The sequence below is a fragment of the Rhinatrema bivittatum genome, chromosome 5 (assembly GCF_901001135.1).
Source record: "Rhinatrema bivittatum chromosome 5, aRhiBiv1.1, whole genome shotgun sequence".
NCBI classification, from domain to species: domain Eukaryota; kingdom Metazoa; phylum Chordata; class Amphibia; order Gymnophiona; family Rhinatrematidae; genus Rhinatrema; species Rhinatrema bivittatum.
The window spans coordinates 122,974,540-122,992,772 of NC_042619.1; the positions used below are offsets into that span (position 1 = coordinate 122,974,540).

Consider the following 18,233-nt stretch of genomic DNA (forward strand, 5'->3'; position numbering starts at 1 on the left):
GCACTTTCCATGTAAGGAATTTTTCTTCACAAGAATGTAGAGGCTCGAACGGTGAGCGCATGAGACTTGTTAGTACTAAATTCAGGTCCCATTCAGTGACCGGTGGTCGAATGGGAGGTTTAAGATGAAGTAAGCCCCTCATGAACCTACTTACTAGGGGTTGTGCTGTTATTGGTTCATCCCCTATTTCCTTGTGGTATGCCGCTATGGCGCTTAGGTGTACCCTTACAGAGGATGTCTGGAGACCAGAATCCGACAGGTGGTATAAGTAATCTAGTAAGGAAAAAGTGGGGCAGGAGAAGGGTTCTATACACTTTTGTGTGCACCATTTTGTAAATCTAGTCCACTTAAAGTGGTAAGATTTACGTGGAGAAGGCTTTCGTGAAGCTACTAGAACTTGAGAGACTTGTGTTGAAAGATTAAGTGGTTGCAGAATCAAGCTTTCAAAATCCAAGTTGTTAGGGCAAGAGCTGTCAGGTTGGGGTGATGCAACCTGCCCTGATTCTGAGTGATGAGAGTGGGCTCTGAGCCCAGGCGGATTGGTGGTGAGATCGAGAGGTCGAGGAGTATGGGAAACCATACTTATCAAGGCCAGTACGGGGCTATGAGGGTCACTTTCTCTCTGTACTGTTGTAGCTTCACAAGAGTTTTCACTATGAGCGGAATTGGAGGATACGCATATAGAAGACCTGTGTTCCAGGGGCGAGCAAATGCGTCCCTGGGGACTGTTTGCCGACGTCCGTGGAGGGAGCAGAACCTTTCCACTTTGTGGTTCAGTGTGGACGCAAAGAGGTCTATGGTTGGGCGACCCCAGCATTGAAAGATTTTGTTCACTACACGTGGGTCCAGCAACCATTCGTGGGGATTGAAATGTCGACTGAGATCGTCCGCTAAGATGTTCTTGATGCCCGCCAGGTAAGATGCTCGGAGATGAATGGAATGCTCCAGAGCCCAAGCCCAAATCTGCACCGCTTCCTGGCAGAGCAGATAAGAGCCTGTGCCTCCCTATTTGTTTATATACCACATTGCTACTGTGTTGTCTGTTTGTAACAGCACAGTCTTGTTTGAGAGGCAGTCTTTGAAGGCATAAAGGGCATATCTCATCGCTCAAAGTTCCAAGAAGTTTATCTGATACTGCTTTGAGCGTAGTCCATGTCCCTTGTGTTTGAAGGTTGTTGACATGAGCTCCCCCATCCCAGGTTGGAAGCATCTGTAGTTAGGATGACTTGTGGATTTGCTTGTTGGAATGGGAGACCAGCTTTCAACGCTATTTGATTTGTCCACCAGCGGAGCGACAGATGTAACTGGTCGGTGATTTGAATTGTGTACAACAGTGGTTGGAAAGCTTGTAGCCATTGAGATTTCAAAGTCCATTGAGTTCTTCTCATGGCTAGTTTCGCCATAGGAGTGACATGTACTGTCGAGGCCATGTGTCCTAGCAGTACTAGAATTTGATGGGCGAATGCGAACTGGTGATGAATCATAATGTTTGCCAGTCGTGCCAAATTGTCTGCACGGTCGCTTGGAAAGGAAGCTTTCACCACTGTGGTGTCGAGGTCTGCTCTGATGAATGTGAAGAGTTGAGACAGCTCAACGTTGGATTTTGGATAACTGATGAGAAATCCCAGAAGGTGCAATAGTGCTATTCTGGTTTTCAAGGCAGAGAGAGCTCCCTGCCTGGATGGACTTCTGATTAGCCAATCGTCTAGGTATGGAAAAACATGAATGCTGTTTTTTCTTAAATGTGCAGCCACTACTGCTAGGCATTTCATAAACACTCGAGGAGCAGAGGCCAGTCCGAATGGCAGGACTCGGTACTGGTAATGATTCTTTCCCACTACGAATCGTAGATATTTGCAATGTTGTGTGGAAATTGGTATGTGCGCATAAGCATCTTGAAGGTCCAGAGAAAAGAGCCAATCTCCCTTTTGAAGTAATGGAAAGATGGTTCCCAGAGATACCATCCAAAATTTTTCTTTGTGTAGAAATTTGTTGAGATTTCGGAGGTCTAAGATAGGGCGAAGGCCGCCTGTTTTCTTTGGAATGAGGAAATAGCGGGAGTAGAACCCCTTGCCTTGTTGAGACCGGGGAACTGGTTCAATGGCCCTGGCAGTCAGCCAGTAGAGAGTTCTACTTGAAGTTGAGATGTGATGAGAATGTTTGACCAAAGTGGCATGGGAGGAGAATGCGGGGGTATCGAATTGAATTTTAGGCGATATCCCCGATGTAGTATGGCTAATACCCATTGATCTTTTGTGATGAGACTCCATTGGTGTTGGAAGTAATGAAGTCGACCTCTGACTGGTAGGGAGGGCATATGGTTGAGAAAGAGGCTGCTGTTCTCTTGGCACGGTTCAAAAACCCACCGCTGGTCCAGTTTGGGGTGGTGGCTGGGTCTTTTGTTGCTTCGGCTGACGTGGACGTCCTCTCTGTGAGGGACGGTATGGACGCGCTGAAGAGGCAGGAGGGTAATACTTCTTGGTCTGTAGAAGGGTCTCCTAGAGTCTCTGCGTGATGGACGTCTTAGGGAAGATGTCTGATCTGCTGGCAATTTTGATAGCTGACGGAGAGTCTCCTGATGGTCTTTCAGCTGAGATACCGTAGCTTGGATCTTTTCTCCGAAAAGAAGCCTTAAGCCAGGCCCATCTTCTCACATTTATTGCAGAGGCAGACAGACGAGTTGATGTTTCGAAGACAGCATAGGCTGCTCTCACCTCATGTTTGCCAGATTCTAATCCCTTGTCAACTAATGTAGCTAAAGGTAGTTGATGCTGTTGTGGGAGGTTGTCCACAATACCTTGTACTTGTTTCCATAAGTTCCGTTGCTACTGTGTCATGTACAGCTGGTATGCTGCAATACATGCTACCAGCATGGACCCTTGATAGACCTTCCCTAAGGTGTCCAAGAATCGTTGCTCCTTTCCTGGTGGGACAGAGGAATGAGGTTTTTGTTTCAGAGCCTTCTTCTGAGCGGATTCTACCACTACCAAATGGTGAGGTAGTTGGGGCTTCTGCTATCCTGGAGCATGTTGCACTAGATAAGTGGCATCTGTTCTCAGATTCACTGCAGGGACTGAGCAGGGATGTTCCCACATTCGTTGACACAATTCCAAGAGGACTTGATGGATTGGGATAGCCATGATTTCCTTCGGTGCATCCACAAACTGCAGTACTTCTAGAGCCTTATGTCTAGTATCTTCCTCTGTGACTAATTCAAATGGAATTGTATCTGCCATTTCTTTGATAAAATTTGTAAATGACAAATCTTCTGGAGGGGGATTTCTTTCCTCTGGTGGAGAGGGCTCTGATTGCAGTTCCTCTGATTCAGTGTCCATGTCAACATCCTTCCAAGGTGTATATTGAGGATGATAAGCATCATGTCCAGCCAGTCTTCTGGCTGGACATGATGCTTCAATTTAAACACAGCCTTTGTTGGGATGTGTTGTGGCATCGTTGGAAGTGAGGGCATCGATGGGGAATCGATGGAAATTGATGCCTTGTATCCCCCGATGGACCTGGATGGATTAGCATCGATGTGTCCTTGAAAGGCATCGAGGGTGTCTTCGGGACTCGATGTCGATGGAGCCCTGATGGTCCTGGGGCAGAATCGGAGTCTCCACCGTCATCCTCCGATGATATGGGAGCCGGAATGGCTGGAGTCATCGGTGGGGGTATCGGCCTCGATGGCATCAATGGCTGCGTCGATGGAGTCTGTGCCGTTTGTGTTGGAGGAAAGGCTTCTATTAAGGCAACGAGTTTATTCAGCAAAGGCTGAAAAATTGACTGCTCCAATGCCGATGTCTGTGTTGGTGCCGGCATGGATGGCACTGTCGGAAGCTGTAGGTTCTTCAGAGCCTCAACGACGGCCTGCTGGACTAAAGTAGTCACTTCTTCCCTTGAAATCGGGGCAGTATCCACTGCCACTGGGGAAGGCATCGCTGTCGCTTTTGGCACTTCCACGATGATTCGTGGTGGCACTTCCTCTGACACCGAGCCCGGTGGAGAGCGCCGCGGTTCTTTGTGTATGGCCGGTGGAGTTGGCTCTAGTACACGGACTTTCTTGGGCATCAGCTCGATGGATTTCGATCATGACGTCGATGGTTTACCATCCGCTGGGTCGATGGATCGATGGTGATGCCGCTTTTTCTCCCGATGATTTTTCGATGTTGAAGACAATGCTATCGATGATATAGACAGTGCCGGTGACGGACGGTCGTCGGCCCGTGTTTCACCTCGATGTTTGGTTACCGAGGGAGGCGTTACTCTTGGGGACGACGTCGACGATGGAATCTTTTTGAATAATTCTTCCATCTTATCCAAATGGGCACGCTTGCCCTTCGGTGTCATCTGGGCACAGGTTGAGCAAGCCCGGACGTCGTGGCCTGATCCCAGACATTTTTTAAACCTCGATGCCATGATAAAGTTATGGCCTAATAACGGTTGATGACCGGCGGGAATCGACAGTAGGATGATCAGAATCGATCAAAAAACTATCTGAAAAATGTACTCACCGAGACTATGTCGAAGGGAGACCCAATTATGAGAAAATTGTGACTGAAAATGTGAAAAGAAAAAGTTTTCTTCTGTGAGAAAATGTGAGGAAATTCTCTTTCCAGAGCTCCTGAACTGCTTTGCTACAGCAAGGTGGAAAAAAAGAGACTGAAGGAAGACCCCTGTGGCTGAGAATATCATGGCATGCTGGGCATGCTCAGTAGGCCCACAGAGCCAGCCAAAAGTTTACAGAAACTCTTGACAGAAGTTTTCCGTACCAAGGCTCCATCTGATGATGTCACCCATATGTGAGGACTATCATCCTGTTTGTCCTGGGATAAATATTCAAACAATCGCACAAAAGAAGGCAATTATAGACTGCAGACATATGTTATGATACTGTGTGGTTTTATATATAAATCCAATATTGGGAGATATTAGAAAGTGGCATTATATTGCAGCCTAGTTCACAGAGCATGGTACTGTGCAATCTGCAGATCCCTCCTCCCCCAGCAAGTCACTTAACCTCCTTGTGTCTTTCCTTTCTTCCTTTTATCCCACCCCTCGAGCTAGTGTGTGTTACAGCATAACAGAACCGCAGCCTCCAGACCCACACACAACTGGCTTTGCTATCAGTCTTGCTCTTTTTTTGTGGGCTTAAAATGTAAAAGTATTTTGAACGTAAATTGTAAGAAAGGCTATGCACAATCTAATACGCTTTGATGTGCCAAAAAGCGGAATATAAAAACCAGATAAAATAAATCGAATAAATCCCTTTCCTAAAACTGAGAAGGCCCAGTTACAAACCCCTAGGGGTAGATTTTTAACAAAAGTATGCTGGATTTTATAAGATACGCGCGTAGCCGCGCGTATCTTCTAAAATCCTGGATCGGCGCGCACAAGGCTGCCGATTTTGGGCAGCCGGCGCGAGCCGAGCCGCGCAGCCTGTCTCCGTTCCCTCCGAGGCCGCTCTGAAATCGGAGCGGCCTCGGAAGGAACTCTCTTTCGCCCTCCCCCCTCACCTTCCCCTCCCTTCCTCAACCTAACCCACCCCCCCCCGGCCCTATCTAAACCCCCCCCCTTACCTTTGTCCGTAGATTTACGCCTGCGAGAAGCAGACATAAATCTACGCGCGCCAGCACACTGCTGGCGCGCCGTGCTCCGACCCAGGGGCTGGTCCGAAGGCCTGGACCACGCCCCCGGGCCGGCGTCATGCCCCCCGGTCCCACCCCCAAAACGCCACACCCCGCCCCCAAAACGCCGCGTCATTGGGTCCCGTCCCCGACACGCCCCCTTCCAAAAACCCCGGGACCTGCGCGCACCAGCGGCCTATGGAAAATAGGCGCGCCGGCGCGCAAGGCCCTGCTCGCATAAATCCGGGCGGATTTATGCGAGCAGGTCTTTGAAAATCCACCCGCTAGTGCATAGTGGAGAATTTACCACATATACTCTGGCCACGTCAGTAAAACCAGTCATTCTGGACACAAATAAAGGGATAAGTAACAGATACATTGCAAATTCATATCCTTCAAAAAACAAATAATATACAGACAACCTTGGGACTGGATACATAAAGCATGAAGTAATGACCTTAAAAACATTGATCCTGTGGGGGGGAAATAGAGAGGAAATAATTGTTGTATTTGGACAGCAAGTCTGGACTTGATCTTAGGAGTAGGAACTAGTAAACAAAAAACACTGAAACATCTGAGGATTTCACAGAGGAAATGCAAGTAGTACGAGCAGCCCCTGGATAGGGTCCAATCTGAGCACCGAGAACCCTAAAAATCACATCTAGGGATTCCTAAATGGGAGGCATACATAGAGGGGGGAGAGAAGTCAGGGCTATGAAGCCGCAGGGAAATCACTTCAAGCACACTCAGGAATATAAGCAGATTCTTTTACCAATAATTATTACATAGCAAACATATTGTGTGCTATGCAGTCGTGACTGCTACTGATACATGCATGTGCTACAACTGTTTTGTGCTATCCATTAAATGCACACATTGAGATTGCTAAAAGGCCAGCTTGCTATTTATGTCTATGTCCCAGGAATTGCATCAATTGTTCAAATAAAATTTGTTACATGTAGCCAAGTACTGTGCTGTAGAATTTTGAAAAACTTTTTTTTTTTTTTTTAACCTTTTTACTGTGCGGGGGGAGCATGCAAGTAGGTTTAGATAGCCTTGGTGTTATTCTAGAGTTAATCTGATGATCTATGAAAGATTTTGTAGCTAAAAATGTAAATAGATTTATTTTAAAAAAACAGCCACTCCCTTTTGTAATGTTAGGTTAGAGACAATACAGCACCCACAGCAGGAAGCTCAGCTTCACGGCATTAAGACAAAGTGACAATTTGAGAAAAAGACTAGCATGGGAACACTTATTTCCTGCATTACAGTTTAAACACCACATGGCTATTTTTAAAATCAAAGGGCACGCAGTGCTCCGAAACCCTACACCCCTTTCCCTGTGCTGACTAAAAGAGAAACTTGCATGCTGTGCAGCTCACCTCACTGGAGTCTGCGGAGGAATGGCGCTCATTTCTTCACAGTCCGTTTTCTGAGGTGTCCTCTCCAGTTCTAAACTATAGGATGGGACACAAAAAAAAAAACAAACCCCACAAGTGGACTTAGCACAACAGAAACAAAATAGCTATCTTGCTATAAGAAAATATTTTCTTCCCACAAGAAACATTGGGGAAACTAAACAACAAGAAATGAACAAATCTTTTGACAATACACCAGTTATTCACAAAGCCAAAAAATGAGAGATGATGTGTGTAGAAAACCTAAGCATATTTTCCTTACCTTCTGTTGACAAGATGGTTTTATAATTTAAACATTACAATAGTCTTTTCAAATGCATCTTACTGCTAATGCAATAAAAACATAAGGGTATGTCAAATAGTCTACTTCAGTCACAAAACTGGTATATTCTAAGCTGCTCTTTGCATATACAGGCACAGGGAGATGTGCATAAGATCACCACCCCATATACCCTCTAAACAGAGCCTTCCCTCGATTTAATTTCTGGGGAGAGCAGGAGGAAAGGTGTCAGGTGATGCAGCATGAATCAGCAGATCTGAAAGTCTCTTGTCCTCACCTATTTAAACAATAAAGTACTTATAACTGCTATCAAAATATCAGAAATGTCTAAAGCAGCATCCAAAATGGCCTTGCCCATGATGTGGCTTGACCAAGCCACTCAGCCAAAGAGATCCAGCCACAAAATCCCATTGAAAACATCAAATTCTGCTGAAGATCTGGGATCAAAAGAGAAAAATATGGCTAATGCATCACTGCCTGCCAAGAAGACTGAAGCAATGAAGGGAACAATGAACATTGGCTCCAAAATTCATACTAGTCTGGCCTCTAAACCGGAGAGAATTGTGAAAAAGATGGCCTAGCCTGTATCCACTGCTGATGAGGTAAATGCTAGAACGGATGACATCGAAGAATAGATGGGAAAGCTTGAAGGCTCTCTTATGGTAGTAAGTCAGAAAATAGAGGTCTTGGAGTGAGCTAACAAGATTATAACAGAGAAGCAAGACCACAATGAAAATCAGAGCTGCTGGAACAATATGTGCATTAGCAGATTTCCTGAGCAGGAGGAAGATGGACCAAAAATCTGTTTTCTGAACCCAGCACCTGACGACACTAAAAGGGCAACTTTGCAACTGAGAACAGAAGTGTAAAGTCCATGGGTACTTTTTGCCTGCAGACTTTATGTCCGTTTTCAAAGAGACAAAGTACATGCACAGACCTGTACCAAGTATGGGCTGGCACTTTTTCCAGCGTAATTACACATCTCTCCGACTCTGCCTCCAGGAATGCCTTCCCTCTATCTACACAGGTATCAGCATTACAAGTGTGCTTTTGTGCACAAAGAGTGTTTTAACTCGTGGAAATGTCTTTGAAAATTTTCCTCTAATATCGCAGCTCCATCTGGTATGAAAAAAAATGCTGCCACAGCTTCAGTTCTGGCGAAAAATGTGTGGTCCAAAGCCGTAGTAATCCAGCTCCATAACTATCCTGACAAAGTGAAGATCGTTGAAGTTACAAGGAAGCTGAAATAACTAGCTTCCCAGGAGCAGCATAGGCACACAGACAGATAGATTATTTCCAGAACTTTCAGTGGATATATAGAAGTGATCAGGCTTAATAGCAAGGATTAATCGTCACAATGATATGCCCAACAAAGCTCTGGGTTAATCATACTAGGAGAGCCTACACATTTTGAGTTGGTTAAAAATGCAGAATCATTTGTCAAATGTCTACCTCCTGTCGAAAAAGTTGGGGGGGGCGGGGGAAGACACCCTCATAAGATCACTGATATACAAAATGCTCCTCTGAGTGCATGGGCTGGCGAGTTTAGTCATTGCACAGGAGAGGTCAGGCAGGGAAGGGTGTGAGATGAGTTTTCAATTTGTAGTGACTGCATGACCACCGTTTGTGGGAGTTTGTCTCGCATCCAGCATCTAATGTGTCTTGTTATGACACAACTATTCTAGGACAATGGCTCTTATTGAATATATGTCAATGGACCCAAACATCTCCCTTCTCTGGAAGATGGCTTGTGGAATTCATGTTCACTGGAAATGTTGCATCAAAGGAGACGTGAAGGCTGCCATAAGGGGCACAGGCATTGCCACTTGGAGCAGACTGAGATGCTGACCCATGTGCAGGTATGAGCTAAATCTATAATAAATGTGTTTGAACTCACAATTGGACGAATCTTGCCAGTCACAACAAGGGCAATGTAAGTAAAATTACAGATGTGCAGAGCTAGAACTGATTATATCAAATAATGAATGGGAGAGCTGGAAGGCTCTCTTATGGTAGGAAGACAGAAAAGAGCAGGGATTACCCCTTTTTCTGAGCCAGTCATACTAGAAAGCTAACTTTATGAGATGGCTTTCAAACCTGGAATCCTGGCTCTTGTTGATCAAAGCCTTGTTGAGCTTACCCATATTTATTGTAACAACAACTGTCTTGAACATTTCTCTTTGTCTTGTCTGTGTGTTCTGACTACAGACTCTCTCTCATGTGTATCTGAACCACACTGTGTATGTCTAGCAACAGTACAGAACTGAAAAGTAGAAGCTTATAGGAAAAGGATGGAGTTTTGAGTAGGACTGAAAACTCCACAAAGCTTTCCCCCCCTGTTGGCATTCTTTATAATTTATTTCATTAACAATTTTATAATTAGGAATCAATGTCTCTCTCTCAAAAAATAAAAAACACTTTCAAAAGCTGCTGAATTGGTACCTTACTGACCCAAAATCATGTGACTAGGTAATACTATGTTGGAGTATGAACCAGTATATAGGACGAAACAAAAAAAACCCAAAAACTCTGAAGCTTCTGAGGACTTCACAGAGGAAGTGCAAGAGGTACGAACAGCCCCTGGACAGCGTCCTGCAAATCTCTCCATGAGAAGGAGCAAAGGAAAGCACAGAGACCTCACTTAGAGGTTCCCAAATGAGCGGCTCATATGATCAGCTTTACAGGGAGGAAACACGAAGTTTAGAGAATCTCTTACCAATCTCTGTGTTGCTGCTGCAGGGTTTCATCATGGTCCAGAAACAACCTGGCATCCAAATCTTTGCTTTTAAGGTAAAGTTCTTCATATTGCTTTGAGAGATTGTCCACCTAAATCCAAAACAAGGATTCAGAAACAAAAAAATAGAATTTGATGGCAGGTAAGGTCCATCTAACCTTATCCAATTGAGTTCCTAATTCATCTTGGACTTTCCCTCCATTTCTTCCCCACTAAGGATCCTCTGAGCCATATCCCAGGCTTTCGTGAATTCCATTACTATTGCTGTCTCCTCTCCTCCCCTTGGAGTCTGATCCATGCATCCGCCACCCTTTTGTGAAGAAGCAGGTTACTCCAGAGTCGACCCCCATTTCAGCCTTATGTTTATTGATATTAAGGGCAGAAGTGGCCAACTCTGGTCCTTGGGAGCCACAGGCCTGGTTTTCAGGATATCCACAATGAATATGCATGAGATAGATTTATATACACTGAAGGCACTGCGTGCAAATCTCTCTTATGAATATTCATTGCAGATATCCTGAAAGCCAGGCCTGTTTGTTGCTCCTGAGCATCGCAGTTGGCCACCACTGAAAGACAGCATGCTGATCCAACACAGTATTGCTAAAAAACGGTGAAGGGATGCCTCTCTACCTTGAGGGGTGGGGAGGAATGTTCAAGCCGTCCACACTGGGACAAAGACCGGCTGGAGATTTTCCCCACAGGTATTGCACAAACTCTGAAAGCAAAAAGTAAGCGTGTATGCTCGTTCTGAAACTTGTCTTGGATGCAAAGCACGTGCAGTTACTCACGTTGGCTCTTTGGGTGGCTAGAATGATGCTAGACAGGTATGTTCATGACATAGGAAACACAATCCATGGGCTGACTTTCGCTTCCCTGATCTTATCGCAACACACACACACCCTCCCCCCCAGGGAAGGCCACATCTCAATGCAGCTCAACATCCACGCATTGTGGGGGGAAATACAGGCGTTGAGGGAATGCAATTTTCAGAGAACCGAATAATGCTAGTTAACTTTGTTTTTCAGCTTGTACGTTGTAATCTGGTCTTGATTTTTCTATTGTACTAAAAATTAACTACCTTGTACCCTGTACCTAAAACTTAACTACCCTGAACTGTTGTATTTTCTCTTAAATGTTAATATGTAACTGTCCAATTTCCTTTTCTCCCTCCAGTTCTTGGTTAACCTATCTGGTTTACTGTAAACCGATGTGATGTGCAAACAAACTTCAGTATATAAAAGATTTAAATAAACAAATATTGTTTATGCTCTCTTTTATTGTACACCATTTTGATTTCCGGAAAATCAGTTTATCCAATAAAAATTGCCATTAAACACTTTTTACCCACAAAATCGCATTCCTGCTTAAATCTTAAAACACGTTTTGTTGGCTTCCATTATATAATTTCAGTAAGGAAAAAATAAAAAGAATCATCTCCATAATCTTGGGTTCACAAGTGCTAAGAGTTTCTGCTGCTGGGGATCAAGGCCCCTACAGCACCTCTCAGACCCTATTCAGCAGCAGCCCCATGAGAGGCCAAAATCAAGACCCACACTTACAAAAGTTTTAAAATGATAGGGGTATGCATATACATATATATATATATATATACAATATATAATTCTCTAAAAATACTAATTTGAAAGCTATCGTCTCTCACACAGTGTTACACTATAGCATTTTACACTTTGGCAGAGCATTTCAACACAAATGACAATTAACTAGGGGGAAATACCTCCTAGAAAGTCATCATTTCACTCCAGATATCTTAACATTTTGCCTTTAACACAAATTCTATTTAAAGAACTGACTCAAATAGATTACTGGTTTACTGTACAACATGATGCAGACTATCTATACTACAATTTGGATACTAAACCAGTTCCCATGGAAGGGAATTACTTAACTGATATTAGTTTGCCTTTCAGGAATACAAGAGGCATAAATCATAGCGCTCTGAGGCCACATAATGTTTCATATTTATTGTTGTGAACATTCAGAAGGCCCCTGTATGAAACTGAACATCTACCCACATGATCTATTCATTCATTCACTTTTCCAGGGCTTCAGTGATGTGCAGCTAGCCCTACAGCATCTCCCCTTCTACCTGCCCAAAGTCAAACTTAACACACAGGGCCACCAGCCAACACCCCCATCCTATCTGTCCATCCAAAATCCAAACAAGGGCACCAAACTCCTTTCCATCCAAACTCCCAGCCTCCACTTCCTAAACTCACCCAAAAGATCCTCAAACTTAGTGGACAACACATGCTTACGTCCTCCCAGCTAAGCATCCAGTGCGGCACTAACAGTAACACAAGTGCAGTATGCTTCCAGCATTGCTGTTAGAGCAACACTAGATGCCTCCAGGAGGGCTGAACCCCTAGCCGGGAGAATGTAAGCATATTAGGATATTTTGGGTCATTTTAGGGCGTTGAGGGGGACATCAGGGTGGGGAGATTTTGATGCCCTATTTTGAACTGTAGGCAGGTGGGTGAATGGGAGAGATGGAGAGGGGAAGCCGGGCAGCCTCCTTGGCACATTATTCTGAGACAGTAAGAGGGATGGGGAGCGAGACGGGGCTGTCGAGAGTTCTCCTCTGAGCTTCACTTTTATATGTCATGGGAGGGATGGAGGATCTAGGCAACCAGATTTAGGGCTGTTCTGGATGCCAGTGCTGGAAAACAGCCCTGGGTGTCTAACTTCCCTCCCCCAACTTGACTCTTCCACACCCATTTTTTAAGTGCTTAGTGAAAATAGGCCTCTAAATTTAGGCTCTCAAATCCAAGTGAATTTTCAAAGGGCCCAATTTTGGTGTCTAAGTCCAAAAGTGCTGTCGATATCAACCTCTGTTGCTGCTAACCATCCAAGCCCCTTTTAAAGTCAGGAGCCCAGTATTCCAAAGTTGGTAGCACTGGGTATGGAATACAACATTCAATATTGGCTGTAGAGTGACAAAAGGCTTCATGAATTCCATACTCTACCCTGCCATGAGCATACCGCACTTCTAGGTAGCATTATTCCTTTAGGAAGAAAGTTATTATGAGGACAACTTTCAGACTGTGTACATTTTGCCTGCAGACTTTGCATCAAGTTTCAACACGAAAGTACACGTGTATTTTCACTCTGAAACATCTCAGGGGTACAAAGTACCGATGGACATTTGCACCTCCCGGGTGGTACTTTCTCCACTGAAAATAAAACACAAAGTTGAAAAAATAATCCATATGCACTATTTTCCTCTCCAGATCTAAAAACACAGCCCTGGGAATACCTCTTCTAAATGTAGCTAAAATACCAATACTGCAGAATGCCACATGTACAATCCGCACTGAGGAAAGACAGATGGCCAATTTAGCCATGTAAATGGATGTAAAAGTTGTCCTCCTGGCGAACAATCTACCACAGCTGTCACCAGCTGACATCTCTCAGATGCTGGCTGCTAAGGCTCACTACCAGCCTCACACAGCAGAGGATCACTGACTCTGCATGGGCTCCCAGGGCAAGAGAGGATCACACATCAGGTATATGCTAGAAACAGAGGGGAATGTTTTCTGCCTTATTTTCTTTTAGACATCTGTAGATTATTTTCTCAAAAAAAAAATAAAAATGTTTAAAATACAGCCAGGTAGAGCAATTCAAAACTGACGGTCCAAGCAAGTTTCCCCAAGTCCATCTACCCTCCCATTTACGCAAGGCACTGAGGAAGCTGCAAGAAACAACTAGTCATTTTGCTCTCTCCCCTTCTCCCTGTGGTGGAGATAGTTTATGGCATTTATTTATTGAGCATAGTCAACAATTCAAGCAATAGTCTTATAAGTGGCTAAATGGAACACTTTCTCTGCCTGACCCTCACAACTGGCGATGCAGCTTGAAAACTTACCGCAGGTTTCATTTGAGAATTTTAAGGCGGCAGAACACGGCAGTAACTACATAGGAGATTGTTTCTGAACTTTTCATACTCCCTTAGGAGATGAGCAGGAGAGAGGGTTACTTGGAGCTCTAAACTATGCCTAACTGCAGGGGTGGGAAAATATTTAGGTCACTTAGGCACCAGCCAAAATCTTTAGGAGCATGGAGACATTTTGTTTTTATTATAACCTTTTTGGGGGTTTTGGTTGCCCTTTTTTTTTTGTTCTGTTTTATATTTCTTTGCTTTCTTGGGATTTTTTTTGGTCTTTTGGATTTAATTTTTAGCACGGGTTTTTTTTGTATCTTGTCTACAATTTGGGGTGGGGGAGTTCCCATTTTTTGCTTGTTTACCTCTTCTCCCCTACCCTAGAGCTCCTGGTATCCAGCCTCTCTGCTGTGGATGGGCAGCAGCCCCAGTCTTGCAGAGGCTCCTCCCAGGAACAGGCCCTATGCAGAGACAGAGGCTCTTGAGGGCCACGCCCACTGCAGCTGCACTGCCTTCTGTCAGGCCTCTGCACCCACTGCAGCAACAGTTCCTTTTAGGCCTGGGCCAGCAGCAGATGCCAAGTGCAAATTTTTAAGCATCAGGGTGACCTAGTGCAACAGAAATTAGTTTAAGGATTCACCCATCTTGCGAAGAAACCAATTAACCAGTTTTTTGTTTATGGTAGACAAATTCCATCTGAACAAGCATTTATTTTCTTCTTTAGTGTCTGGTTTAATTTTAAAAATTTTCTGACCATCTCAATGATAAATTAAAAAAAAAAAAAAAAAAAGATGACTTCAATGTTGCACTCTGTTCCAATGCAGACACTTGCTGTTCTTACAATGAACATCTGCATGCTCTTTCAGAGGACACCAAGTTCAGAATATCCAACAGGACCTTGGGAACAATAGACCCAATTCAGGAATACTTCAAAGAAAAGAAGACATACTTTCCTTTCAAACTGCAAGGATTCAACTGCCCTAGTCTTCCAAACAAAATAGTAACTTAATTCTAAGCAATACTTGCTATATAAAGCAAGGTGCAAGACCTAAATAAGGAAGGCCTACTTCTTTAAGAAGGTAAATGTCATTTTATGAAACTAATTTATTATAACACTAGAACTGTTTCAATTCTAATGCAACAATTAGAATGATAAAATGTAATTAGTCCTGCAGCCCCACCCCCTTGGGAGGAGAAATCATTTATAGACTCCACCTCCCATGCAGATGGTAGGATTTGCAGAACACATCTCCAGTGAGTAGAGGTGAGATCACCTTACTTTCTTACAGCAGGATCTGGGCTGAAGCTCTTGAATTTCAAAGTTTTCTTCCTTTCATCCAGCCATCTTCGTTTTCCCTGACCCCATCTCGTCCTTTTTGCTGTCGTCACACCTCTACCTCTCTTCTATATATTTTCTTGTTCCTCCTTCTACTCTCAGCTGGGAATATCAATCTCTCCAAGCCAACTTTCACCCCACTGGTGCACATCAAACCATTACCCCTCCAACCTTTAGTTCTCTTTCCCTCTTCCTTTCTCGTGCTCTCTGTGGAATGCCCACTATTTCCAAGAAGCTTGACTTATGTTCATGACCTCTCTCTCATATACTCTTCATCTCCTTGTCTTGACTGATACCTGGCTTTCCCCAGAGAATTCTGCTTCAGTTACTGCTGTCATGGAGGTTACCTTTTCTCCCATACAACTTGTACTAGGCTATGGTGATGGTGTTAGACTGCTGCTCTCCCCCTTCCTGTATGTTTCTACCCCTTCTTCCACCACTTCTTCCACCTCAATCCCACTCTTTCTTCCTTTGAGGCCCACTCCGTCCATCCATTCGTTCCACTACCTCTCCAGGTAGCTGTTATTTATAGACTCCCCCCCCCCCCCCCCCCATAAATCCCCTCCTCCTTTCTCACTGACTGATTCTTGGCTTTCCTTCTTCCTTGGCCCCCTTCTCTTATTCTTGGCAACTTTAACCTCCATGCTGATGATTCTTCTCTTATGCCTCAAAACTCCTTTCCTTAACCTCTTCATTTGATCTCCAACTCTACTCCACCGCTCCTATTCACAAGCATGGACTCTGCCTTGACCTAGTCCTTTCCTCCAACTGTTATTTCAGACTTCTACACCTCAGTTCTTCCTCTCTCAGACCATCATCTGATAACTTTCACACTAAACCACCCTCCCCCACACAGCCTTGTCCAGTCACCACCAATACCTTCAGGAATCTCCAAGGCTGTTTACCTTTATATCCCTTCCACTACTGTTTCATCTCCTCCATTATATTATGAGTCAGTTGATAAAGAAGTTTCTTCTTACAACACTATTCTCTTTAGATACTCTCACCCCTCCACTTACCTGTCCTGCATGGCGCATCGAACCCCAGCCTTCATTCACCTCTAGAATTTGCGTCCTATATTCCTGTATCCGCTCTGCAGAACATATCTGCCTAAAGTCCCAAGCCCATGCAGACTTCATACATTTCAGATTCAAGCAGGCCTCCTTCCAATCTGCTATTGCACTTGCCAAGCAAGACTACTATATACATCTGACAAAACTCTTGCATCCAACCTTTGCCACCTTTTTGCCACACTCAATTCCCTCCTCAAACTCCCTTCACTCTCTACCCAGACTATGGCTGACTACTTCCATGACAAGATTCACAAAATTTGTCGAGTTCTCAACCAGGTCACCTCTTCCTCCCTCTTTCACCTAGCTTTTGCCATTCTCTCCTTCTTTTCTGAAGTAATAGTGGAGGAAACTTCCCATCATCTCTCCTCCTCCAAACTCACTACTTGCTCCTCTGACCCCAGTCCCACACTTCTCTTTCTACAGCAGTCATCCCTTCCATCTGTCACATCCTCAATCTTTCATTTTCCACCGCAACTATTCCTGCTGCCTTCAAAACATGCCGTGATCACAACACTCCTCAAAAACTCTTCACTGGACTCTGCCTGCTGCTGTCTTGAATTTCTTTCATCTGGTTTTCACCCTCTACATTCCACAGAAACAGTCCTTGCAAAAGGCCTTTACTCAGTCCTTTCCTCCTTGACCTATCTGCTGCTTTTGACACTGTTGATCATCACCTACTCCTTGATACTCCATGTTCTCTTGGATTTCGGGACACTGTTCTGTCTTGGTTCTCAATTAGAAACATTTATGAATTGCTTACAGATTACAATAAATCTCCTAAAGCAATGTACATGTTAAAGAATAGTTGATAACAGATAATAGAATAAAATAAAAGGGAACTTGAACAATAGAATAAAATGGTAACATGAACATAAGAATACCTAAAATAAATGCTTGAACTGTAGTCATGTAGTGGATATATTATCAAATACCTATGTTGGAACTATGTTAATCCATTAATCCAGACCAATCTTCACAAAGATTATACATTATGGAAGGTCAGACCAGTGCAACAAGCAGAATATGGATGGATGCATTTCGTACATGGTGAATGGGTTCACCAGTGTAGACAGAACTAGGATTATATTTATTCACAAAGAAGGGTCCTAGTTAGTCAATAGATTATTTTTTGGCTCAAAATGAAGATCTGGCTAAAAAGCCATGCTTTAGCTTTCTTACAGAAAGCGGGTAGCATGCTTCAAAGCAAATGTGCCATGGTATCTCATCTCATTGCACTTTTCGTGTTTGTTCTGGAGGATCCTCCTCCACTGCTATCCATCATCAATTGGTGTGCCTCTGAATTCTGTCCTGAGACCTCTTCTGTCTTTTCATTGCATACTAATTCCTTTGGTGCTCTGATTTCCTTTCATGGTTTTCAATACCATCTTTTTTGCTGATTCCCAGACTTACCTCTCTACACCAGAAATTTAATCAGGAATACAGTCCTAGATCTCAGCCTGCTTGTCTGATAAAAACATAGAAACGACAGCAGAAAAGGACCAAATGATCCATCCAGCCTGCCCAGCAAGCTTATGCTTATGCCACTATCTGCTGCACTGTGCAGGTTACCCCCATGCTTATCAGTTTCCCAGACCGTAAAAGTCAGGGCCCTCGGATGCTATTTGAATCCAGTTTCCCTTAACCCTTGGAAGAGGATGTTGCTGTCTGGATGTCCCACTGCCATTTTAAACGCAACATGGCATAGACAGAGCTGCTCATCTTTTTTCCCCAAACCCAATTCCCCTCTTCCTCCTCTATTTCTATGGATAACACTGTAATCCACCCAGTTCCTTAAGCCAGTAACCTTGGAGTCTAGTAGTCTTCGACTGCGCTCTCTCCTTCTCTACACATATCCAACACATTACTAAAA

General features: G+C 44.1%; 1 protein-coding gene across 2 annotated transcripts in view; it reads right to left on the bottom strand.

Moving 5' to 3' along the window:
- RB1 (RB transcriptional corepressor 1) overlaps positions 1-18,233 on the bottom strand; it is a 483,267-nt gene that overhangs the window by 337,237 nt on the left and 127,797 nt on the right. For both annotated transcript variants that reach the window (XM_029602868.1, XM_029602867.1), the window contains 2 exons: positions 10,039-10,148; positions 7,007-7,081 (listed from right to left, as the gene is read on the bottom strand). In XM_029602868.1, coding sequence (XP_029458728.1) covers positions 7,007-7,081; positions 10,039-10,148 — 185 coding nt within the window. The remainder of the gene's footprint in view (positions 1-7,006; positions 7,082-10,038; positions 10,149-18,233) is intronic.